General features: G+C 41.2%; 1 protein-coding gene across 1 annotated transcript in view; it reads right to left on the minus strand.

Moving 5' to 3' along the window:
• LOC109915476 (microtubule-associated tumor suppressor candidate 2) overlaps positions 1–27,413 on the minus strand; it is a 263,806-nt gene that overhangs the window by 27,234 nt on the left and 209,159 nt on the right. Inside the window, exon 7 of the mRNA XM_048597920.1 lies at positions 12,385–12,451. Coding sequence (XP_048453877.1) covers positions 12,385–12,451 — 67 coding nt within the window. The remainder of the gene's footprint in view (positions 1–12,384; positions 12,452–27,413) is intronic.

Raw genomic sequence — 27,413 nt, forward strand, 5'->3', positions numbered from 1 at the left:
CTGCTGTGTTCATCCAGCTCCACACCTTGTTATCTCAGATTCTCCAGCATCTGCAGTTCCTACTATCTCTTACTGAAGATTATCCAAGATTGGGATTCCAAATAATAAAAGGATAGTCTTTAGATTATTTCAAAACCTTGGTTACATTTGGAGAACATACTTTAAGCTGCAGAACAATTTTGATGACGTACTGATGGTTTACGGTCTGTTATTTTTGGAGTCCAACGTAATCGAACATACAGTATCACAGAAAACGCATGTCACCATAATGATGAAACATGACATTTGAAAGTTTGTTATGGGGTATTGTAATCAGTAAGCCATAAAAAGTGTGCAGCGATAGCACTCTAAGTAACATCCACTGATCGCTAAATCCAAATGTTAATTACACCCTTTGCCTTTGCTCTCACCAACTATTCTATTCCTCTCCCTTTGTCAACAGTATAACTACCATGTTTTTCCAGCTCCCTTCAGTTCTGAAGAAGGGTCACTGGACTTGAAACATTGAGTTGTTCTGCCCACAGATACTGCCAGACCTTGCTCATTTTCCTCGAGCATTTTCCATGTTTATTTACGTTTGCATGAGTCTTGCACACAATGTCCCAACTGGGATAGGCTTGTCCTCTCTGCTTCCTGATCAGTTAATGCTCATTGCACCGCCTGTTGTCCAACAATAAACTACACCCGATTTGCAAGACAAATGCCTCATAGTAGTTTATCCTCTATCGCTGATAATTAGATTTAGCCTTGGCACAGAAAGGAGGAAAGGCTAGGAGGGCTGGGTTCAAGTCTCACCTCAGCACGTGAGGACAATGGATTTGTGAGAGAATGTGTCCAAACAGCATGGGTGAGAAAATATTTCAGCACCGTGGGGCTCATCAGGGATTGGTGGTCTGTTCAGGGACTGGAATACATTGCATGACAAGCAAGACACCCCATGCACCCCAAGATGTGACATTTTAATTTAATTTTGATAAGTTTCCATCAACTATTTCATTCTTGTTATTGTTGGAGTACCCCAAATGAGATTGTCTCACTTACTTTTTTAAAAGAGTAGAAAGGACAATTGGTGGTAGTGAGCTATCCCGAACACAAACCACCAGTGTTAGTGACCAGAACCCAACACAAGGTTTATGGACTGAATATTTGCACTCTTTTAGGATCTTATTAATCAGTATGCTTGTTCACACATCTATAAGAACAAGTTTATTACTATCTTAAAGTCAAAATGTAAAATAAGCCTGTTTGCATCAAAAGTACCTGGCTGCATCAGTTTTGTGATTCTGAACCTAAAGCTGGAAAGACCATCAGAATCATAATATTGAAGAACCAGGGGACAGAATTCAAAACCCGAAGGCAATATTCCAAATGCATATTTGTTTATTCTATATTTATTCATATTTATTCTACTGCACAAACTGGTCAACGTGTGCATTGTAATTTAATATGTTGAGAAACTATCCCTTCTTTTCAGATTGTATGGGAAATAGTGAGACATTCCCAAATTGTACTCTCCGTTACAAAGTATCACTGAAGTAATCAAGGGCCTGGAAAATCCAGAGGACATGATTCTTGCAGTTAGGCTGGTATTGTGCTAGCACAGAACTCTGCCAGTAATCCTACTGATGTTTGCACAGATTGGGTGAAGTCAGGCACATTTGTGCTGACTCCACATCAGTTCGTGGGGACAGAGGAGTAGTAGTAACTCTGGGCATAGGAGATCCAGCTCACTCCTGCTTCCACCCCTTATATCAAAGATCCATAGGAGTGGGCAGATATATATCCAGCCCAACTTAACAGTCAATAATTATGCAAATACTTTATACTTTGAAGGATTATATTTATGCCTGGAATGTTTTAGGATGGACTAATTTTGAAAATTTAAATACATGAACACTTCTTGGGAAAGACCGACATCATGTTGAAGCATTTATCCCCAAGACAGTGAGTGACCTTATCTTTAGCAATGCTCAGGCATCATCTTAGTCACAGATCTCTGACCTACTTGAGACAACACTATGGTGTAAAGTCCCTAAAATAAATCTTTCATCTCAGAAGGGGCTTAGTCAACATGTACAAGGTTATTAAAAGTATTTTAAAATTTTGTGATCTATCCAGCTGCCTTAAAATACAACCGATCATCACCAATAATAACCTGTGCTGTGAAGTACTGCACCAGAAACAATTACTACCATTCTTCTCAGCATTTATTTCAACATTCGAATCATTTAACAAATCATTCAACATTTAACAAATACACTTTACAAAACATTAATTGGTCACTGAAATAACTTTGGAACAGGCCCAATGTTGTAAGATATGTAGAACACCAACACAGCAATTTGGGAGGGGGCATTGAAATTCAAGTTTGTCCTCCACTACCTAATGTTAGCAAATTTTTTTAATAAGCCTAATTATTTACCATTCTGATGAGGGAACAGGGCTGGAAAACCCTATATGACTTTGTTCTTGACATCAGCAGGACCCCAAAATAACAGCCTGGAGTCTATATCAAATATGGGCCTGTAGATGCAGTGCTTCTGGGTCTGATAGACAAATGAAATAGAGCATACACAGAGGGAAAGCTCTATAAACAGGGAAGCAAAAGAAGAGGACTCTTGTCAGAAGACCATACTTACCATGCATTTTCAAAGAGCACTTCTTATACTTTTGCCTCACTCAGGAACAGTGCCTGATTTAGGGTCAAGGAGGTGGTAGTTACAAAAGCAATCACCTCCTTCCAGAGGACCTGCAACCTCACAACAAGGCAAAGATGACAGGGCCAGTGGCTGTAAAAGTCATACTTGTGTTAAACATCTACAATAGAAACGGAAAGTTTCAGAGAAACTCAGCTGGTCTGGCAGTGTCTCAGCTGGTCTGTGGGAGAGAGAAGCAGAGTTAGTCAGTTCCAAGGAGAGTCATACTGGACTTGAAACACTAACTCTGTTTCTCTCTCTACAGATTTTGCCAGTGGAGTTGAGTTTCTTCAGCATTTTCTGTTTATTTTTCAGAGTTCCGGCACGTGTGCTACTTAAACACCTACACAACTGATTATTCCAGGTTGGAGCAGGCAACATAACAAACACATACCACACCTGAAAATGGTTGAAGATGAAATTTTTGTTCTAATTATGGATGTAGTATACAGCAGTCCAGTGACATGAGGGAGAACATGTACCAAATTAATGGAAGAAAACAAAACTTTCTGATAAATAAATTTCCTTTCATGAAGGAAATTCAACAATCACTTCTTATAACTTCAATCAAATTTTATTTTATGTCAAAAGATTAGAGTGCACAGGACAAGTGATAATTGCACGCCAGTAGGTCTGTAGATTGTCCATTTAATTCATTCAGGATAAGGGTTCATAATTTAGTTGTTCATTTCTAGATTATGAATTGCGGCCTATTTATAGTAAAAGGAAACCAGTAATGCAATATTTTATAGCAATATAATTTACATTTCCTCTTGTTACACTGTTAAATTTCTGAGGTCTGGGACTGTGTCTTTAATTAAAATTAAGTGTTTAATGTGACCTGTTCAGATGTCTTTCTGACAACAGGCAAGGCTTAAGGGCAAATGGAAGGCCAGATTATTTCGCTGGAAAGGAGGCATAAAGGTGGTCACACATGGAGGCAATGACAACAGCATTTCCAGTGAGTCTCAGGCAGGTTATGAGTATATCAGGTTATAAACAGTTATACTTTAAACTGTCCATAACATTCCAAGGTAGAATATAATTGGGGTGGAAATAACTGCTCATCAGTATTTTTACCAGAATACAAGGCTCATTGATTCATGGTGCCCATGGGATGGAGGGCAAATTGAGGTGGAAGCCCATCGAATTGAGGGCAAATTATTGACATGGATAGGAAAATGGTTGAGTGGCATAAAAAAAGAGTTGGAATAATGGCTAAGTACTGAAATTGGCAGGACATGTCCCGCAGGGATCTGTGTTGGGGCCTCAATTATTTACAATATCCACTAATGGCATAGATAATGGCTCAAGAAGTCAAATATCCAAATTTGCCGATAACACAAAATTGGGCAACATTGTGGGTAGTGTTGATGACAGCATAAAATTACAAATGGATATTGATAGATTACGTGAATGGGCAAAGATGTGGCAGATGAATTTTAATATAAGCAAGTGTGAGGTTGTCCATTTTAGACTGAGAAAGGATAGATCTGGGTATTTTTTAGAAGGTACAAAGTTAAATACAGTGTATGTCCAACGAGATTTGGGGCTTCAGGTGCATAGCTGTTTAAAATGCCATGAACAGGTGCAGAAAATAGTCAGGAAGGCTAGTGGAGTGCTGCCCTTCCTATCCAAAGGGCTGGAGCACTGGGATGCAGACGTTATCCTGCAGTTATACAAAACCCTACGTAGACACCACTTAGAGTACTGTGAGCAGAACTGAACACCACACCTTAGGAAGGATGTTTTGGCCCTGGAGGGAGTTCAACGCAGATACACAAGGATGATACATGATGAAATATCTCCACAGAGGCTGCTATCCCATCACCAAGTTGAAATAACTCCACGACGTCCGGTACCTGTCACTAAGTCACACTTTATTTATACGTGGATAGTGCATGACACTTTTCCAGCTCTCTCAGAGCCAGCTCTCAGTGTGATTAGAATGACTGACACTCCTGTTTATATCTGTCAGGCAGGACTCCCTGAGTGAACCAAATTAACAGCCCCAATCAAGGAACTCATATTCTATGAGGTCCACCTGGCTGCCCTTGTTCCAATCACTGCACATGACTTCAGGGGTTACGAGGATAAATTAGGCAAACTGGACTTTTTTCTGCTAGAATTTAGAATGTTAATGAGTGATCTAAGTCGAGGTTTTCAGGATATTAATAGAGAAAGAAAGGATAGATAAAGGTAAACTATTTCCACTGGTTATAGGTTCTAGTACCAGGGAGCATAGTCTAAGAATTAGGGCCAGGGCATTCAGGAGAACCGTTAGAAAGCACTTCTAAATGCAAGGAGTAGTGGAGGTTTGGAACTCTCTTCCTCAAATGGTGGTCAATGCCAATTCAATTGTTAAATTTTAAGCTGAAATAGACAAATTTTTAATAAAGTGAGGGTATTGAGGGACATGGGCCAAAGGCAGGCACATAGAGTTAATCCACAGATCAGCTTTTGTCTAATTGAAGGACACAGTAGGCTCAAGGGGCGGAATGGCCTACTCCTGTTCCTGTGAAACTCACAGACAAAGGATATTGGAGAGGGAGGGACCTGCTATCAGCCAAAAGTCTCCATGGTTCATCACGCAGGATAATGGGTGGGACCTTAGCTTGGTTTGAAATAACCAAATTCATGATGATTAGAAACCCAGGCTGGAAGATTCACCTGGCTTGCACTGGAGGGAGAGTCATCAGGAAAATCTCTCTTGAAGAAGAGTCATATTTAAACCAAAATATTAAATTATTTTTCTCCCACCACAGATACTGTCATATCTGCTGAGTACTTCCGCATTTTACATTTTTATTTCAGATTTCTATCATTTTCAATATTTTGCTTTAATTTTGCATTTTTAAAGTCAAAATTGGTTGTTAGCTCATCTCCAGAAACAGAGACAGAAAACATGAAAAAGGGACAGGAAGGAGGGGGACTAAGTCAAATTGAAGAATGTTAGAAATTGACAGCAAAGTTCATTATATTTTTCAGTTAAGGTTGGATGCAGGAAATGGCACGAATATAATCAATGTAGAGAGAAAAAAAATATGGGGAACTGGGCCTGCAGGTAGTGGAGCATATCCGATAAGAAAAGCAATCATAGGTAAGGCTCATACAGGTTATGCGATAGTCCTCTGATATATTTTGGGGAGGTGTTAACCAGTTTATTTCGTGAATTAGCTTCCCTTTGATACTATGGACATATATGGGCCCCATATGAAGTCATTCCAGAAATAAAGGAGATAGATTTCAACTTCAAGGGGGGTGGAAAATAACAACACCAGAAACTCACATTTATATAGCATCTTTAATGTCATCAACCTCCCGAAACCCTTCCTAGGAGTGATTATCAAAAGAAAATTACATAGTGATGGCTTGGTAAACAGCGAAGAAGGTTTCCTAAGATCCCAAATGGATCTTGAGCAAATGGGTCAATGGGCTGAGAAATGGTAGATGGAGTTCAATTTTAAAATGTAAAGTATGGCATTTTGGGACAACAAATGGGGCAAGGCTTATATAATTAATGATAGGGCCTTGGGTTATGTTGTAGAACAGAGGGATCTAGGGGTTCAGGTACAGAATTCTCTGACATGTGCGTCACATATAGACAGGGTGGTTAAAAAGGCGATTAGCATGTTTGCCTTTATTGCTCAGTCCTTTGAGTATAGTAGTTTCCCAAGCTGAGTCCCTCGATCAGGTAGTCAGTGCCTTTGAAAGAAGGACCCCACCACACAACTGCAAGTATACATTGTTTATCATACCCCCTGTGGAGCAATGAGGATGAAGCCCTTCAGCAAAGATTAATTATCTACTGAAAAGGCCCCATTTGATAGCATAGGGGAAGGTTGTTCACAGGCCTTTCTGCCCTGGACTTATTTAGGCTAGAGTTGGGAAGGTATTTGGGCCACTGCCTGTTGTTCAACTGCCTGATTAAAAGTCCCCTCCACCACGGGCAAGGGAGCAAGATACTATCCTAAGGGAGGGAACTCCAGAGATTAAAGGCTAAACAGCTGAAGTCATGATTCGCAATGTGGAAGCAGTGGAAGTCTGAGAAGCACAAGAGATTCAATCTGTGGAGTGTTGTAGGGCTATGGAAATAATATGGAGGGATTTGAAAAGAAAACAAGGATGAGGATTTTAAAACTGGCAATATCAAATAAGTCACCTCCTACATATGTCACTCACTTTTCCTGTTATTGTCAGCTTTTGACCTTTGTTGAAAATTCTTTCAACCAAATGCTTAAAATTGTCTAGAATAATGTCTGGGTTAAAATGTGGTAATGTTTAATTCAAAGCTGCTATAATAAATAATTAAAGCCATGTTGCTAGTCACTATATTTGATGGAAATGGAGTCAAAAGTAATTTTTTTGTACATTTGGGGAAAAAAATCACCAGGTCTTTCAGGGATTATGTTTTGAGTTTGAAAATGTACAATTACATTTTAAGATATATATATTATTCGATAAATGAACTTTGGGAGACAATTCTAAGTATTTCATGTTTCTTAACTATCATTAGGAATAAAGTAATAATCAGAACTATTCCATAAAAACATTGAAATTTCAATATCTTTACAAAATGAGCCTTGACTGCCAAAAGCCATGTCAACTGAGAAATGAATTTAAATCATTTTTTATTAAAATATCACCTCTATTAAAAAATTATGATATGAATACATTATACTGGCTGAGTAGATATGAAGTACATTACATTTAATCGGAATAATTATGAGGCACTGAAGCAAAAGTCTTATCCGCAGAATCTATCTTCAAAATTGTGTGCAAAGAACCGTGCCTGATATCAAGGATAACAAGGTGTAGAGCTGGATGAACACAGCAGGCCAAGCAGCATCATAGGAGCAGGAAGGCTGACGTTTCGGGCCTAGACCTTTCATCAGAAATGGGGGAGGGAAAGGGGGTTCTGAAATAAATAGGGAGAGAGGGGGAGGCGGATAGAAGATGGACAGAGGAGAAGATAGATGGAGAGGATTACAAGAGAGTTGCAGTGGGAGAGAGATCCCCTGAGGTTTGTCCAGAGGGAGGAGGGTAACTTCTTCAGGATAGGCATCCTTAGAAGAGGCTTCGCAGTAGGGTTAAAATTGTGTCAGAGCTGCTTGGCCTGCTGTGTTCATCCAGTTCTACACCTTGTTATCTCACATTCTAAAGCATCTGCAGTTCCTACTATCTCTGATACAATTTTAACGCCACTGCGAAGCCTCTTCTAAGGATGCCTACCCTGAAGAAGTTACCCTCCTCCCTCCGGACAAACCTCAGGGGATCTCTCTCCCACTGCAACTCTCTCGTAATCCTCTCCACCTATCTTCTCCTCTATCCATCTTCTATCCGCCTCCCCCTCTCTCCCTATTTATTTCAGAACCCCCTTCCCCTCCCCCATTTCTGAAGAAGGGTCTAGGCCCGAAACGTCAGCCTTCCTGCTCCTCTGATGCTGCTTGGCCTGCTGTGTTCCTCCAGCTCTACACTTCGTTATCTCAGATTTTCCAGCATCTGCCGTTCCTACTTTCTCTGTGCCTGATATCAACACTGGTTAATGATTTTTGTGCTTTTTTTTAGCAATTTCAGAAGTTATGCTGATCACAATATAAGTGGAGCAGTCTGAAACAATTTATTTGGGCCAGCAATGTGGAGGAGCTGAATGAACATCAGTAACTGCAATCACTGCCTCGGAATCAACTGTTCAATCTCTTTCAACTCCCTCACAGTGTCAGGGTCAGAAACTGTTGTAATCGTGTGATAAACAATGATCATTTAAATAAAGAGTATTCAACACTATGGCAGAACACAGAGACATGTTTGAATTATTTGGGATTCATTGTAGCATAGGGATTAAAAAGAAGGATTGCACTAAGCTTATTGTATAAATTTCCACTGAGGGATCTTCAGCCAGCCCTGGTGGAGAATCACAAGAAGATCTGGGCCTTGAGGGCCTGGCTGTAGAATGTGGCATCAGAATGTGGGTCAGAGAAGTGCAGAAGGGCCAGCTGGCTGTGGGGCACCAACAAGGCATTGGCGAACTGGGTGGTCGGGCAGTACACTTTCAGTCTGAGAGACAAGAGCTGCTGCATTCCCCCTTGGATCCGAGGTCTCTATTAAGGAGCTGTGCTTCATTGTTCCAATGATTCTATGCAAGAAAGGAGTTCTGGAGTGAGGGAACACAGCAAGTATTCCATTAACCTCAGCCTCCAGAACCATGATAACAGTCATTTCAATCTCCACAGGCAGATGTCAGAATTGCAGAATCTCTATCATGGTTGAGTGAACCGTGGTGTTGACGGAACTGATCACTCCCCTCCATAGTGAATGACCCCTATATTCTGTGTGAAGCCTGACACAGGCTGGAGCCCTACTCCTCCACGCTCCACAATATCTTATTCGCCGGCTTCTCAATGCATCCAGCGTTTGCTCACCGACATCCAGAGCTTTCTTCGGTTGCCTGGGCCCTAAAAGTCACTGGCTGTATCCTCTGCATTGGAGCTATGCAATCCCATCCTCCAGACAGCTGGCATCTATGATTTCCTCTCAGCCTGTCCTAGCTCCCATACTTGGGCCTAACAAATCACTTTGTGCAAACCCTTTCTCCTCTATCTACAAACAGTGCCAGTCTCTGGGGGTCAGACTGAGTGACTGTGCATCTTTAGGAAAACTGGCCTTTTCTTATAACGTGGCAGAAAATAATACACATTTTCTGTACATGAAATCAAAGGGATTTACAAGATATAGCTTTTACTGAGAAGGGAGAACTTAAGAGTGACTGTTGAAAGAAGTTATAGTTTGTGAAGCAGATGGTGTAAGATCCCAAAGGGAATTTAGGAGTTGCTTCTATTTCATAAAGAACAAGTGCAGCATCTCCTGTAGTGACGTTTCCCAGCCGTACCTCTTCCACCTAACTGTGGGGACTTGTGTGGGTCCTTCCAGATGCCTCAGAAAAGCAACTCCTGCCTCATTGTACACGTGACCTTCTCCTCCAGAATGGAGAACTCTTTGATTGTGTCCATCTGTGGTGTTTAGTGAATTTAACTTGCCATGATTAAATATTTTATTAATACTGTGGAAGCTCAATGTATGGGGAAATTAGGGCTCCAATTTTGGGGGCAATAGAAGGGTGAGTGTGTGATTACGATGACATTAAGACAGTGGTATTCTTACAGAGATAATTTCAGAAAGCTAAGTTAACTTTATTCAGCATTGTAGTTACGAGTAGGGAGTTAAGCTCCTGGCATCAACATCCACTGGAATCTCTTCCTGTTGGCAACAGTGTGGCCTGGACTGCATTTTGCACTTTGGTAGAATCCCCCACCTCCATCCTGGACCAGGGTCTCCACAGTTGCACTGGAGAAACTAAAAGCTGGATCTGTATGTTCTGCAGCCAATTCTTTCTTCACGAGCATTCCCTGCTATCTACATCAACTTAACTAAAAAGAGTTTTGTTTTTTAAAAGGCTGAGCTGGTGAGATTCTCTATTTAAGTTAGTCATGGAGGTTCTCTTTTCTTTAAATCATTTAGGGCTGGGCCCATTCTAGTTGTCCTCGAGCAGATAGTGGTGAGCTGCCAACTTGAATCGCCGCAGTCCATTAGGTGTAGATATGGCCACAATACTGCTTGAGAGAGAGTTCCAGGATTTTGACCCAGTGACACTGAAGAAACGGCGATGTATTGCTAAGTCACAATGGTGAGTGGCTTGGAGGGGAGCCTCCAAGTGGCTGTGTTCTTATGTATCTATGGCTCTTACCCCCCTTTTCTTGAGAATTAGGTACTGTGAGTATTGCTGAAAAACACATTTGCACTCAAAAAAACAATTCACAAGAAATGCCAACGTAAAGCAAAACCAAAATTTATACTGTACGAGAGGAGAGTGATGATTGGTTAGTGCGTGAACCCAGATTGGTTGAGACATTGTCATGGAGAATTTACCATTTTATGATGACAAACAGTTAATGTATTTGTTTTATGTATTAGTGCTGTATTTGTTTAAATATTAAACAAGCCAGGTTGGCTCTGATTGAACAAAACACTGCCCTGAGAAATGAACTACAGAATGGCTATTCCAAGGTACAGTATACATACACATTCTGTCTGTGTGTAAAAATGTATTTCCATTATAACACTGTTTTATTTTGCTATTATTGCTCAGTGTCTTACACTATCATAATGCATTTGTACTGGTGCTATAGGTGCTATCCTCTAGGCTCTATATAAAGATAAAATGAAATAACATTTATGACTTTGAAAGGTAAAGTACCTGATTATCTGAAGATAATTTTATCCTCGTGGTCATTCTTACTGATTACTAGGCTGTTTCCATCTTTGGAAAGAGTAGGGCAAATCTGACTGTGGTTCAGTCTGCAACCTGTTAATGTGTTCTGCCATCAGCTGATTAGAAGTATGTTTACAACTGTACCTTTCAGACCCTCTGTCCCTAACTGAAAACATGATATGATGCTATATATAGTGGGTGGGCCTCTCTGTCTGAGTACATGCAGGCTGCCCTCTCCTTCTGAACAGACACTGAGGGCAAGACTTTAAATCAATCAAAACAACCATGCTGTGTTAAATTCAGGTCCTGATTGTTCAAAGCAAAATATTTGGAACTCTATTAAATTAGGTGGGTCATATGCTTTATATTATTCCAAACCTCTGCATGGTTCCCAAATAATATTGACCTTACAATGATCGGTTTTCATGTTTCCTAAGGATAGTGTATACATTATAGCTTACTACCTGTGGGGCAGTTAGATAGCTAGCCTGGGATAACAAGATGTAGAGCTGGATGAACACAGCAGGCCAGGCAGCATCAGAGGAGCAGGAAAGCTGATGTTTCTGGTCTGGATGCTTCTTCAGAAATGGGGGAGGGGAAGGGGGCTCTGAAATAAATAGAGAGGGGGAGGCGATGATAGAAGGTGGATAGCTAGCCTGTAGCTCAGACTAATGCCAGCAACATGGGCATAACTTTCCAATTCTGCTGAACTAGCTTTGGGATCTGCCTCCTAGCCTTGCCCTTTGTTTGATGTGGGGTGGAGCTCCTTGAGCTAGATAACCATTGTCTCTCTTGGACAGAGACAACTGCCTGCAAATTACCTACATTATTACCAATACACAGATAAATGTGCAAATTAACTAAGCACTATTTATCTCCCATCCTCTATAGAGCAAGGTAAATTGATGCACATGAACTTTTAGATGTTTAATTTATTCAATTTATTAAACTCCTGTCTGCACCTCAGCCTAAAGAAATGACACACTGTATTTGGAAATGACTCACAATGATTCAGATACTAAGTATTACTGCATTTTAACAATTACTTCAGTTAGGCTGCTATAACCAAAGGAGACCTGAAAACATCCATTCATATGAAGGAAAGTCGTTACAAAATTGTAGATATTCATTAAACAGTAAAATTAAGCCCCATGAGATGCAGAAGGAGAGTATGCATGCATAATTTACAAGTTTGGTGAGAAAACCACTTGATGACACTCAGGCTGGGACACAAACAAGTCGTGACCTTATTGTTATAACAACAAGATGAATTATTGGTCTGTATTTTCCCACGGGATTAAAGCAGCCACCAGACACAAATAATATTTTGGTGCATTGCTTTTGTAGGAGCTATACAGACAAATAAACACCACTCAGAGGACAAACAACAATATTCTTACATTTCGTTGTTCAGCTTACCTACTTCCTCTCTGATATGAGCAAGCTCAATGGACAGTTCTTTCTCTTTGATAAGGGCACTTTCATTCTGCAAAGAATAAAAAAAAATTCAAAATGTTAGGGAATTGCAATAAACAGCTCAATTTGAACCCTGTCCACATGGTGAAATCAGTAGGACATAAAGCAGGCAGATTCTAGCAGATGAGTGACCCAAACCACCTTAATTGTTGCTCAGGCACTGAAGGGGGATCTCCACCCCTATATTCTTTATTCCCTGACAAGTGAAATTTCTGGCATATGTTCACAACCATAATTATTTACCAGCATCCTCCCTGGAGATTTTATTTAATGTATTTTCCACAAAGACCTCAATCTACTGTTTATCGCTATAACTAACTGAAACCTTAACAGCTACTAACTCAGAAGCTACATTTTCTGTCACTTGTACATTCAGAATTATCAGAGTTGTGAAACACCAAATAGTTACACAAAATTAGTAAATTACGAAGTGCTCCACAGGCTTGACAATAATATTCAAATCATGCCCAGCATCAAAATAAACAAACTTGGCTTAACAGTGGAAAGCTAGAAATGTGAGAATGAAAAACTAACTTCAAGAGAATTAAATGCTACCACACTGACTCTCCCATCTTTTTTAATGGAAAAAAACAATGATAGTGCAATATTACTAACATGTGAACTCTAATAGTGAACAAAATGGAACCTCTTTGGAGTTGACCACAAATTATAATGTTACTTCTTTAAGGCAGAAAATGGTGAAATTAAGTTATCACAGGGGATAGAGTTGTGAATTGAACTGCAGCTTAGTGTGTGTCCTAGCTCTTCACTATTCACAATCTATTAAAGCAAACGTACAAGGCCATTATATATAGAATAGGATTTTCCTCCTCATAAAACACATTGATAATCGTAAAGTCAACCCCTAAATTAATTCAACTTGGGCTGCATCATGACTTTAGTGACCACCCTGTGTCATTGGAACAAAAAGAAACAACGAAGCTATTACCCTCTCGTCCAGACAACCAAAGCAGTAATACAGCTTGCAACAGCAATGGCCCATCCTAGCAGGCTTGCTGATACACAAGCCTGCTTCATTCAGTCGGTCTGCTCACAAGTCCTTTGCTGCAATGATTTTTATTAAATGCTGCCCACGGGCAACAGCTACCCCTACCTGCATGTGGCACTACAAACTACCTTATTTCTCCTAATATCTCCAGAGGCTCAGGAATGGGAAAGAAAGGTACAGGGACATTATCGACATCTTGCTCAGGAGGAGGTTACTGTGCCAGTACAAACAGCATCAGAGTGAGGCTGATCAATAAGAATATGTCACTGATGCCATGACTCTTAAAGCTGACAGCATAACAGCACCATCAAGATTTTCAAATTTAACGCACAAAAGGAAAAGAAAAAAAAATCCATTGCTAAAAGTATGTAAGTCACTGATTTGATGAAGAAAGTGGTATCTTTTAACAGTTGTAGCTGATATAAACCTACATTCCTGGAACCTGATTGAAACAACTAGTCATGTCTTTAAAATAGGTCCCTTTAAATAGTCACTGTTTTGTTACACAGCCACTAGCTTCATTGTGGTAATGGGTGGGATTACAATAATTCAAACCTAGACATGTGCAAGATACCTCTGTTTAGACTCTGAATAAGAACCAAAGTGGTACTGCATAATACATCAAACAATTCAGATTTGTTCCTCTGATTTAATCTGTTCCATTTAAAACCACAGCAAAAGAAATATACAGCCAACTCTATCAGCATGAGAAGCAAAAAGATAGGTTAAGGTTTCGCAGAAACCTTTTCTGTGAACTGATTTCTGCCTCACATGTTAGTCTTGTCTTTTTTTGCGTACAGATGTATTTTCAGTTTTTATTTCAGATTGGCAATATTCACAGTATTTTTTTCCTTTTTATCTTCACCTGAGTTGAATGTAGTAGCACTCATTTATGATGATAGGTAATGAAACTTAAAAGACAGAGCAATATGAAGTTAAAAATATATTACGCATAACACAAAAATGTGCATTAATAAGAAAAATAGAGCTTCCATTCATGCACTATCTTCCCATTTTTAGACCATCAGAAGCAGTTTATCGACAAGGAAGTAATTTTTATATGTAATAACTCTTATTATGTAGGAGGGAAGCTAATGGCATAGTGCTATTGTTGCTGGACTAGCAATCCAAAGACCAAGATGATATCCTGGGGACCCAAGCTCAAATCCCACCACCACAGATCTGAAATTTAAATTCAATAAAAAATTAATGATGACCAAGTAACCATTGTCAATTGTTATAAAAACCCTTCTGGTTCACAAATGTCCTTCAGAGAAGGAAATCTACCAACCTTATCTGCTGTGGCTTACATGTGACTGCAGACACTCCGCAATGTGGTTTACTCCTAACTGCCCTCTGAAATGACTTAGAAAGCCAGTCAGTTGTATCAACTGCTCAAAAGTCTCAAAAAAAATGGAATGAAACTGGACAGAGTATCTGGCATTGACCAAGGCACCAGTGATGACAAATGCCAACTCAGCCCTGGTGATCCTGCAATGTCCTTCTAAGTAACATCTGAGGACTTGTGCTAAAAGTGGGAGAGTGTTCTCTCACACTAGTCAAGCAACAACTCAACATAGTTATACTCATGGAATTATACCTTACAATGCCCCAAACACTATCATCACCTCCCCTGGAGATGTCATTATTGATGCCCATCCAGTAGTTTCAATCCTTTTGTCTTCAATTCTTTTATTGCAGCAAGTTTTTAAGATTCCTCTCAGGGAATAACCTCCTAGAGTTCCATACGTAGTTTCACCTTTTAATACTCTTATCCACCTGTCAAATTACTTTGACCAACTCTTTCAAACGTAACATTGGTTTTCCCAGGTTTATTCCGTACTTTCCAAAACCTTTGCCCATATGCCCCAGCACTATCTTGTAGGCTGCCAATATAATCTTCTTCACGGAATCATAATCCTGCAAAACCTCCTTTGACAATGAAGTATAAATTTTCTGTGCTTTACTTGTCAGTTTACTTTGCATAAACAATGTCCAGTCTACTTTTGCTCAATTCATTTGCCTAATCATTTTCATAAGTTACATGAAGAAGGCTTCCACCATCCTTTTCCTCAAATTTTGTTTAGGCCTGTGCAAACTTAAACTTTTCCTTACTGGACTTCAAATTATGACTCAGATTCTCCCCAACATAGCCTGTACTAGTATCTGATGTCTTCTGATTCAACTGTGCCATTTTAAGTTTATAATAATTATCTGTTGCTTTATTTGAAAATTTCTTTGAAATTCTAATTGTCGTTTCTCATTTCAATTTCATTCCCTGTCCTTACTTTTTTGTGCCCTTTGGAATTTCATTTTCAGTTTTTTCATTCTCTCCTCATATACAAGCTGCTGTAACTGTAAGCGAATATTACTTAATTTCAACACTTCCCAACTGGAGTACTTGGCCTCTTTTGTATTTCCTCTAAACCCAAGTATCTCAATTACCTCTGTCTTTTTGGCTCTGTCAGGCAATGTTACCTTCAGTTTACCTACCAAGTCAATCAACCTTGGTTTTGAGATTTCCTTTAAGACTACCAGGAACAACACTGCCACCTTCAGGCAATCCTTTGCTGTTTCCATTAAGTGCAGACGAGAATTTTGTGTTTTCCTTCACCTTTATTATTTACCAAATCACAAATCCTCGTTGCCTCCGTTTCCATTCTAATCCAATCCAATCCGAGGGGCCAGATTTTATTCTGATCCACCAGGACAGTGAGCCATAATCAAGCCCCACTATTCCCAGAGTCATAAAAAATCTTGAAGATTTTTAAAAAGTACACATTTACCCCAATTTATGTGACTTTCAGACTGAAGTCAAAAGAAAGCATGGACCAGGTTTCTGTACTGAATAAGTATTACTGTTTATTATAAGTAATTAGACTATAACTCAAGGTAAATATATATAAACCATTGGCATATAACACTGTGGATGAAAACTCGAATCCCCTTATAAACTCCCCCTTACACACACACACACAAAAAATAGGAAAAAGGCAGAGGTAGAAGAAATGGGAAGTCAGTTCAATGGTCTTTACTTCGCAGTTTCAAGGTCAAGATGATCATTCTTCAGCTAGCCCAGCCCTTGGCATTCCATTATCTTTCTCTAAATCCTTCCGCTGGTTTGAGAGAGATGTAGGTGGTTCACTTGGAAAACATCCCTGATTTATCAATTAAAAGTCATAGCTGCACAGCAGCTGCTGCAGGAGAGGTAATCAGTTTTTTCCAGGTTTAAACTGAGTTTTTCTTACTGCAGAGAACAAGCAGCTTCCACTGGGGAGAACAACTGCACACCTTTTTGTGCTTTTCTCTCTCTGTGTTGGTGTCGATGTAACTTGCTTGCAGTTCCAACCTGCTCAGTTAGCTGAGAACCAGACAGTTTCACTTGTAACTAACTCCGTGACTTCTGCACATTGCAGGAAACCAGAGCCACACACACAAAAAAAGTTCACAATAGGTTCCTTGCTCTGAAATCATGCAGCCACCTGGTTAAATCCTATTTGTTTAAAATAAAAAACTTTTTATTTGCAGTCTACACTTTTTTAAAAACACAAGAATATAAAGACATGGTCCTTACACATGGTCAATGAAGCCTCCTGCTATTTACCATCTACTGCTGTCCTATAGCTGATGAATCAGTACTCAATCCTTCACGGAGAAAAGCAAGAGAATCTAATGCATTCAGGGTGAGGGGATTCAATATCCGTCACCAACAGAGGTTCAGTAGCACCACTGGCCAAGCTGGCTAAGTCCTGAAAAACATATCTGCCAGACATAGCCTGCAACAGCTGGACCAGTAAGTGGGGAAAAGCTACTTGACCTCATCTCTACCAATCCATCTGTTGTAGATGCATCTGACAAGATAATATTGGTACAAGTGATTATTGAACAGTTCTTGTGGAGTCAGTATTTTGTCTTTATAATTGAAGATACCTTTCATCATGTTGCGTAGCACTGGCCCATTTAAAAACAGGTTTGATTCAGAACAGATCTGGCAGTTAAAAACTCGGCATCCATGAGGCACCGTGGCCATCAGCAGCAGCAGAGTTGTATTCAACTCCAATCGGTAACCTGTCATACCCCACACTCTACATTACCATCAAGCCAGGAGATTAACACTGGTTCAACAGGGGAGCATTCCAGGAGGTATGCCACACATGTCTAAGAATGAGGTGCCCAGACACCATATGGACTGAAGTGCCCCAACTCTTCATTTCGTTACGCCAAAATGACTTTAGCAAATATGTCCCGTCACAGCTCTCGTAATCACTTGTCTGTCATTGACCACTAGAAGGTCCTCAATTATTGTCAAGTGTGTCCTCTACTTGCAGTTTTGTTTTAGCACCTGATTCCTTGGGGGATATGCAAGCCAACCATTCAGGCAAATAAACATACATCTGAACATATCAATTAGGAGCAGGAGTAGGCCATTCAGCCCTTCGTGTCTGCTCTACCATTCAATAGATCAGACTGTTCTGATTGTAAACTCTGCATTCCAGTCTACCCCAATAATCTTTTACGCCCTCGCTTAACAAGAATCTATCTACCTTTGCCTTAGAAATGTTCAAAGGCTCTGCTGCGAGGAAGAGAGTTACAAAGACACTGAGCTTTCAGAGAGAAGAAAAATAGCCTGATTGCTAATGTTTTGGTGGTATGGCCTGACCTGAATACATTCTTCACCTTCCAAATGTGCTGCTCTATTCTTTCTAAGTTTGTTCCCCAAATCTACCAGGGTTTTTGGTCTTGTTGAAGAATATGCTTCTTCCTCAGGGACGAGCACCATGTCTTGCTTGGCAGCCTAGTCAGCTGTTGTTCTTGCATTACCTCATCCAATTTCCATATAAAGCCGTGATTTGAGCAGACGGGTTTGCTGGTTCTGCAAGAAGTATGGTGGTTTTATTAACTTCTTTGTCTTTTTGTGTAAGGATTTTGGTGATCTGGCTCACATTCAGTCAGTGGTAATCATTGAGGTGTCTACAAAGGCTACGTGCAGCTTATGGCATCTGCACCACAGAGCAGCTCACTATTCTGGCAGAGCCACTTGTGAACTCTGCCTGTTTCTCTCTGTCCTGAGAGGACATGACAAAGCCCCTGTCCACACATAGGGAATCACTGCCAACATGATAATGCAGCCATGGGTGTCAAATTGGGAGACATCAACCTATGCTAGTTAGGAAGGATCCTGAAGCTAAGAAATTCAGGGTCACATCACCATTCATAACCCTGGGTGCACCAAGAAGTGGTGGAGTTCTGCAAGGACTGGCTTTGTCAATCACAGATAATTAATTCATTGCCTAGGCTAAGGTAAACATAGGCGATATGCTCCTGGAAGATCCTGGGTGGAAAAAGCTTTCTGCTGAGATTCTTTTGCATCTCCTCCTACTCCTCCATCAGTGAACTGCTTTTCTTGTTTGCTGCCTCTGTACTATTTCCCTTCTTAGGTTGCAGTGTAAAGGGTAACTGCTTCTATATGGCACCGATTACTGAGAATAAGTGATGTGTCCAGATCCCTCATAGTAAATACCTTCTGCATATGATGTAGCACTTCCTGCAGAGTTCACAAACTGTAACCAATTCTTCACAACATCCCAGGACTTCAACAAACTCAAACAGAATCCATAGAAAGATGTAGCAACTAATCTGCAAGTTGCTGGTAATGTTGTAAAATAACGCTGATGGGAAATCTTTATGATACTGAGGAGATGTTTAGTTGCACATTGATTAAGAGGTATTAACTTGAGTGACAAGTTACGATTCAAATAATGAGTCATTGACTGACATGATCTGCCTACTCTGCATACATATAAAGCAAACCAGTTTTCCCTGGTTATTACAGCATTTGGCGTGAACTGCACCAAAACAGAAAGGAGGAACAGCATAGAAGCTTTTTGAGAGTTTAATATTGGCACCAGCATTATTGACATTGGCATTATGAAGCTATGGCTTTTTTTTTAAAAAAAGAAATTAGTTTAACATAAAACACTGATCATCTTTACATTGGTGCTTTATTCCTTTGTGGTAAATTGAAGAAGTAGGCAGCTCATCACTGCCTGTTCCTTTGTGGCATGTAACCAAGGAAACCAGGTTCAGGGAGTATGGAGACGGTAATAGGCTGATGAAGTTCCCTACAGCAATTTACTTCTCAGATTTTACTACATTAGTCACGCTACCCAGATTTCAGCAACAGTGTACTATTCCGGATGTTGTAACTGGAATTGCTTTTGCTCTCTCTTTATCCCATCTCACACGTGATTTATAATGGAAATTCAAAGCACCAGCAGTATACATGGAGTTCACTAGCGATTCAACAGTAGGGGGTGGCTTTTCATTCACGGAGCCCATCAGCTGACAATGGGTGCGTTGTAACAGTGTATCCTGGCCAAATTGAGAGACTCTGCATTATAAGCAAAATACTCCTGCCTAGCTACATTGTCATCAGCATAAGGTTTAAGAGCTCAATGATGGCACAGATGTTTTTCAAATTTAAATTTCACTTGGAGATACTTCAAATTATATTGGCTTCACTTTATTTGTACATGCATCATGATTTGGTGAAACTAGCCAGAGATGGATGTACTGGTAAACTTCCTTGATGAATACAAGGGGGCGTTTCTTTATGGCTCCTGACCCCAACCCCAACCTGACAAGGTCTGCGCACATAAAACACTCTGCCAGTAAAAGAACATGGTGCCTCCGAATAAGCACAACAATTATAAGCGACTGGTTCTGGCACTGGTACTGCACATCTGCACATTGCACCAGTGCACTCAGGAAGTCTCAGGGATGTCATTAGACATTTTCTTTCTTTACCATGGAAGAAACAATGCTTTTTGTTAAATGTTTATTTCAGTGTCCAGAATTGTACTCACCATTCTATAGGACATGGCTGAACTTTTAGGATCAGCTGGCTCCCTTTTCTATGCATCATAAAGAATATTGATCAAGATCACTGTCAACCAAAACCACACAACCACCACGACCAGGCTTCTCATTTTCTGCCTCAAACTACTGACCCCAGACCCCCATCAACTCATCCACACACTTCCCACTTTCTCCTCCCTGCCCCGATCCCAACTTTCACCCTCTCTGGATCTCACTTCCGCTCCTCTCTGTTCTGGCCCCAGCCCACCCCACAACTCCCTCAGCACTGACTCTCCCTTGTCAGTCCTGAGCTTCCATGCAAGCTGCCATTCTCCTGCTCCCTTCCTATATCCTATAGAGTTAAAACAAGGACGACACTTTTAAACAGGGCTGATCTAGGTGCGGAGAGATTCTTGTGCATCGCTGACTTTATCCCAAGGGTAGAATATTATTAAAACGGTTTTATGCTGATGAATATTCATAGAATGCAAATGAATGCATTATAGGTACTAACCCCACAGGCTGGTGGGAGGCTAACATGCAGCAAATGTGCCACTGGCTTTATCTGTGTCCCAACTTTGAGAAAATGAAATTTCATATGTCCAATTAGGTCACCTGCCTGCCATGTTTTCCATCCTGTGGGCTCCATTAAATCTTCCATTACTGTTCCAGCACAGTATCATGTCAACCTTGGCTCACTCATAGTGCTCATATTTCAGTCAGAGGGTTGAAAGTTCAAACTCAATTCCAAAGTGTTGAACACCATCTAGGCTGACCCTTAAGTGCATTACTGAAGGAGAGGCAAAACCGTAAAGGGAAACAAAGTGGCAAGAATTAAGAAAAAGAATCCATGGGAATGCTTGTAAGGGGTATCAAGGACAACACTGAAGGCTTTTACAAATATATGAAGTGAAAAAGGGTGACCAAGAGTGATACAAGCCCCTTATTATTAGGCAACATTGTAATTGGAAATGAGAAAGTGACAGAGTCACTACATAGTTTTGTTCCAATAAAAATGAGCGTAAAGTAAAAATGTAAATAAATCAAAAGAGGGCTAATTACATTAAAAACAAGGGAAATGTATGGTGATGAAGAAACTAATAGGATGAAAGATAGTAAAATTGCCAGGATTCAATGGTTTTCACCACTGGGTTTTAAAAGGAGGAGGTGAAAAAAATATTGATGCTTAGTCACAATCTTCAAAAATTATCAATTCATTAAATGTCCCCTAGGATTGGAAAACTGCTAATGTCAGAGAGATAAATGAGAAATGGCAGGCCTATTAGAATAATGTTAGTTGTAGGGCAGTTATTAGTACTGTTTTTAGGAGCAGAATAGCTGAACATTTGAACGAACCTGAGCTGAGCAGAAAGGAGTTTTGTAAAGAGTATGTTGTGTCAGAAAGAAAGGAGGAAATTAAGAACGAAAGAAAGAATAAAGAGTATCAGAATGACACTCTTTCTTGTCTTGAGTTAGGAGGCTATGGGTTCAAGTCCCAACCCAGCATGTGGAGCCCAAAAATCAAAACTTGGAAACGGTGTAGCACAGATTTCCTAAAATGACGTGGGGCTAAAAGGACTAAATTATGCAGACACTAAATTTGTACATCCTTGAGTGTAAAAGTTGAAGAGGAGATCTGATTAGGGTGTATATGATGGGAGGGGTGGGGGGTGGTACAAGGCTTTGAAAGATAAAGATAAAGATTAAATTTATTTGGTGAAGCAATCCAGATCAATTGGGCATAACCTTAAAGTCAGAGCTCACATATCCAGCACTGATGTCAGAAAATACTGGTTTAACTTTTTGTCCCCATTGGAGCCATGAATACAGGTGACCATGGGCTAAAGTTGGCTCTGCCAGCCTGTATGCCAGTTAGCTCATTCCAACTTGCTAATTCAGTTAGTTAAGAGGCACTTACAGCTAATTACTGGGATTTTCCAGTCAGCCTCCAGCTTCCTGTAGGCAACAAGGGTTACAGGACCGCTTGGAGACAGTGTCTTGACAGCAGGTAGAAGGGCCAGGCCTTGAAGGCATTCCCCACCAACCTGCAGCAGCTATCCACCACCTTGCAGAGAAATCCCTGGAGACAAAACATGAACTCTGTTTCTCTCTCCACAGATATTGCCTGAGTTTCTCCAGCAATTCATGTTTTTGTTTCTTTCAGATCTCTAGCATCTACAGTTACTTGTTTTATTTAAGCTAAATTTCACTCTGGGATCATACTTGTCCATTATTAACATCAGCTGAGGTCATTAGACCGGCCTTAATGGGACTGCGAGTCCACTCTCTAACCATTTATAGCTGTTGCCAGGAAAATGACGGGTGCTCACTGGATGGAGTCATACCTGGCACAAAGGAAGATGGTTGAGGTTGTTGGAGGTCAATCATCCCAGTTCCAGGGCATCTCTGCAGGAGTTCCTCAGGGTAGTGTCAGAGGCCTAAATATCTTCAGCTGCTTCATCAATGACTTTTCCTCCATCTTAAGGTCAGAATTGAGGATGTTTGCTGATGATTACACAATGTTCAGCACTATTCACAACTCCTCAGATACTGAAGCAGTCCATAACCAAATGTAATGAGACCTGGATAATAATCAAGTAGCATTTGTGTCACATGAATGCCAGGCAATGACCATCTCCAACAAGAGAATCTAACCATCATGCCTTGACATTCAATTACATCACCTTTGCTGGATTCCCCACTATCGACATCCTCAGGTTACCATTGACCACACACTGAACTAGACTAACCGCAAAGATACTGTGGCTGCAAGACCACAACATAGGTTAGGAATTCTGTAGACAGCAACTGATCTCCTGACTCTCCAGAGCCTGCCTACCACTTACAAGGCACAAATCAGGAGTGTGATGGAATATTCTCTACTTCTCTGGATGAATGTAGCTCCAATAGCACTAAACAAACTTGGTACCTTCCATGACAAAGCAGTCTGCTAATAGAATCATGGAATCCCTGCAGTGTGGAAACAGGCCATTCAGCCCATCAAATCCACCACGACCACTCAAACAGCATCCCACCCAGACCTACCCCCCTTCCTCTCCCTATAACCCTGCATTGCGCATGGCCAAACCACCTAGCCTGCACATCCTTGGATTGTGGGAGATTGGCACCACATCCACAAGCAGTAACTCCGTTCAGCACCAATGCAGCAGTGTCTACCATCTGCAAGATGCACTGCCAGAAATTCATCAAGGCTCCCCAGACAGCACCTTCTTAACCTCCAACCATTCCCATCTAGAAGGGCCAGGGCAGTAGATACATGGGCACACCACCTTCTGCAAGCTCCCCTTCAGGGTACTCACTATCCTGACTTGGAAATATATCTGCTCCTATGATGCTGCTTGGCCTGCTGTGTTCATCCAGCCCTGCACCTTGTTGTCTCGGATTCTCCAGCATCTGCAGTTCCTACTATCTCTGGAAATATATTATCATCTCTTTCGTGTTGCCAGATCAAAGCCCTGGAACTCCCTCCCTAACACCTACACTAAATGGAGTGCAGCATTTTAAGAAGGCAACTCACCATCACCTTAACAGTAACTAGAGATGGACAATAAATACTTGCCAAACCAACAAAGCCCATATCCTCTGAATGAATAAGACAAAGAGTGACTACTTCCCACGCACTGCAGTGTTCAGATCTAAACTGCGGCCTGACAATCGGGTTCAGAAATTTATAGGAAATAGTCTCCCATGTTGCTCCACAGGACATCTGCTGAGGCCAGGATTTGCTAAGGGTTACAGAACCGAGGGAATTAGATGGGGATAAGCTATAGATCAGCCGTGACCTTACTGAAAAACAACATAGGTCTGAGAAGCTTGACAGCCTGCTCCTTTTTTTGTTAGTGACCACAGAACTGCCAGGGTGCTGCTTTCCAGAAGTTAAACCAAGGACACCTACTCAGGTGGATATAAAAAAAAATTCTAATGGCTCTCATTCAAAGCAGAAAAGGTGTCAATAACAAATATTTATTGCACAACCAACCTCACTAAAATAAAGATTGTAGAATCATAGAATCCCTACAGTGTGGAAACAGGCCCTTCGGCCCAACAAGTCCACACCGACCCATCCCCCTATAACCCACAAACTCTACACATCCGTGACCACTACGGGCAATTTAGCGTGGCCATCCACCTAACCTGCACATCTTTGGAGTGTGGGAAGAAACCAGAGCACCCCGTGGAAACCCATGCAGACATGGGGAGAATGTGCAAACTCCACACAGACAGTCACCTGAGACTGGAATTGAACCCAGGTCCCTGGTGCTGCAAGGCAGCAGTGCTCACCACTGAGCCACCCTGCCGCCCCAAATGAGGGAAATAAATCTTGCAGGGTATGGGGATAGAATGGAGAAATGGGTCTGACTGGATTGCTTGACAGAGAGCCAGCATGTTTTTGACTGTCTGACTAGCTTATTTGCATCATTATGACTTTCTTAAAACTCTACAAAATATTACAGCAATTAGAACTACCTAGAATATATTGTCAAGAAACAGGCAACTTTGCCCAATCAGCCTTCCATACTTCCTGCTGCAAGGAATGCCCTCCAGCCTTTATATAGACCTAGCCCATCCCAATTCGCCAGGACCTGTCTGAGCAGCCCCAGCAAATCCTACTCTCCACTGAGCTTATTACTGAGGTCCATTGCTGATCCTTTACCTGTAGGGCCAGAAGTGGCCATTGCTCCTGATACTGAGCAACTGCCAGCCTCTTATTTAGTACAGCTCTCAGACAGAGGATATCTGCCCAGAACCAGGAACTCTGGGTGGAAACTTTCCTCATGAGGGCTGGGAAACAAGCCTATCAGCAGGAATGTAGGTGCTTGATTAGATCTTCATCCCAGTTGGCCTTCCAAAAAGTAGCAGCGGTGAGATGGGGACCATTTTTCCAAATGGTGGATGATTTTGGAAACCGGCATTACGATGATAGCACTTATTCTGCCCACCAAAACCAGGTAGCAATGCTCCATCCCATGCTTGAGTATCCATTACATAATGACTCTCACAAACTGCCAACAGCTGTGCACTAAGGTGCCCCTTCTCTCACATAGTGAGATTTCAAGTTTCTGCCTAGCTTCCTTGTTTGTGTTCCTCTTAACTCCACCCACACTGTGCTCTTTCTGCCAGTAAAAAGTAACTCTACAACACATTTGGAAGGGTGTTCTGGATCTTATACAACAGTAATCTTTTCAAACTTTTATTTCAAGCCATTTTATTTATTATTCCTACATAACAGAATAGAATCACCGACTTTTCATCAAGAAAATAAAGGAGAAACTCCCTACAGCTATGAAGTCAAGTACATGGAGCATAAAGACGGCTTTTTCAAACAAGTGGCATCTCTTCTTAGTATGGAGACTAAGACCTTTTTCTTCTTATTATTATTTTATTTATATATGTGACAAACAACTGTTACTAGAAATGTTTAAAATAAAGGGGTTTAAAAGCAAAAGATGGTCTGATAACCAGAAAACAGTCTGATTACATTGGTAGCATATAAATTCAATTGATACACAAATAAAAACATAGTCCCATGAAGGTAGTGATCTTTGACATTTACATTGGAATAATGGGTAACACATTTTTACACCGTGCAGCTGATGTTTTGGTCAGGAATCTTTGTCACAAGTCGTTGCAGAAGTATCACCTGAAATAACTCCACGAAGGCCAGTATCCTGTCATCAACTCACCCTTTTATTTACACGTGCACAGTCCATGACACAGACCCAGCTAGCTCAGAGCTGGCTCCTAGAGTGAGCAGAACCTCTAACACTCCTGTTTATATCTGTCAGCCAGGACTCCCTGATTGGAGCAGATTAACAGCCCCAATCAGGGAACTCATATTCTATGAGGTCCACCTGGCTGACCTCGTTCCAATCACTACATCCCTGGGACACAAGCTCATTCTTTTCCTGTAGCTTCTCCTGGAATGTATGTGCACCAGGTCCAGTTCTTCCTCACATAACTGGCAGCATATACCGCATCATAGCCCACTCTTGTGCCTGGAGCATCTCGGTAGAAATTCATCTTCTTCAGGCAGCAACGGATGCAATATCTGGTGTGTCCACCTCCCCTTCAGCTGTCTTCAATATTAGGCGGAGGGGGAGAAACCCCAGGTTCTGACAGCCTTCTGTGGGGGTGGGTGTGTTTTGCTCCTGCACAGTTTGTGAGGTTGCAGCTTTCATGTGGTCCATGTGCTTGTTCATTTTGGAAACCCCTGGAGGAGTTCAGCCGGTATCAGGTGGCGATCTTTGCTTGGGGCAATCACTCTTTCTCCTCATAATAATATGCCATCATCTCCGGTGAATCTGGTCTCACCGGATCCAGAAAGGCTTTAGTTCTGGGTGTGTTGGCCCTTTTGTTTCCCCCATCACCACCAGCTGGTTTAGTTTTGCCAGAACAGGAATCTTTTTGTGTCCATAGTCTGACATTGTCAACGGTGACCGGATGGTGTCCAAAATGTTTAAGACCAGAACAGAGTCTTCTAGAGGCAGCACCACCAAGGTGTCTCTGTCAGTGGGAGGCAGCTCAAGATATCTGCATTTGCCACTTGGCCTCCCGCACGGTGTTCCAACTTGTAATTGAATGCACTTGGAATAAGAGCTGAATTCAACCTGAAACAATGGGCAGCACGGCCCTGTCCTCTTTGAGTAGCCGTAGCAGGGGTTTGCGGTCTGTTACTATTACAAATTTACATTGTAAAGGTATAGGTGGAACTCTTCCACCCACAGATGACCGCCATACCTTCCTTCTCTATCTGGGTGCATTTTCATTCGACATCAGCCAAAGTCCGGAAAGCACACACTATCAAGCGTTCCTCTTCGCTGGACCACTGGTGAGCTAACACTATGCCAATATCATATGGGGAGGTATATAATGTTAGCACCACATCTCATATGGGATCGTTTTGTGTAATCACCTTAGACGATGATAACTGCTTCCTCACTTCCCTAAAGGCTACATCTTTGGCTACGATTCTATTTCTAAGGCTGATCCTTTTCAATTGCAGATGTAGGGGTGCCAGGATAGATGCCAGGAAATGGATAAATTTTCTATAATAATTCACCAATCCAAGGAAAGACCTAAACTC

The sequence above is a fragment of the Rhincodon typus genome, chromosome 6 (assembly GCF_021869965.1).
Source record: "Rhincodon typus isolate 14 chromosome 6, sRhiTyp1.1, whole genome shotgun sequence".
Classification (NCBI taxonomy): domain Eukaryota; kingdom Metazoa; phylum Chordata; class Chondrichthyes; order Orectolobiformes; family Rhincodontidae; genus Rhincodon; species Rhincodon typus.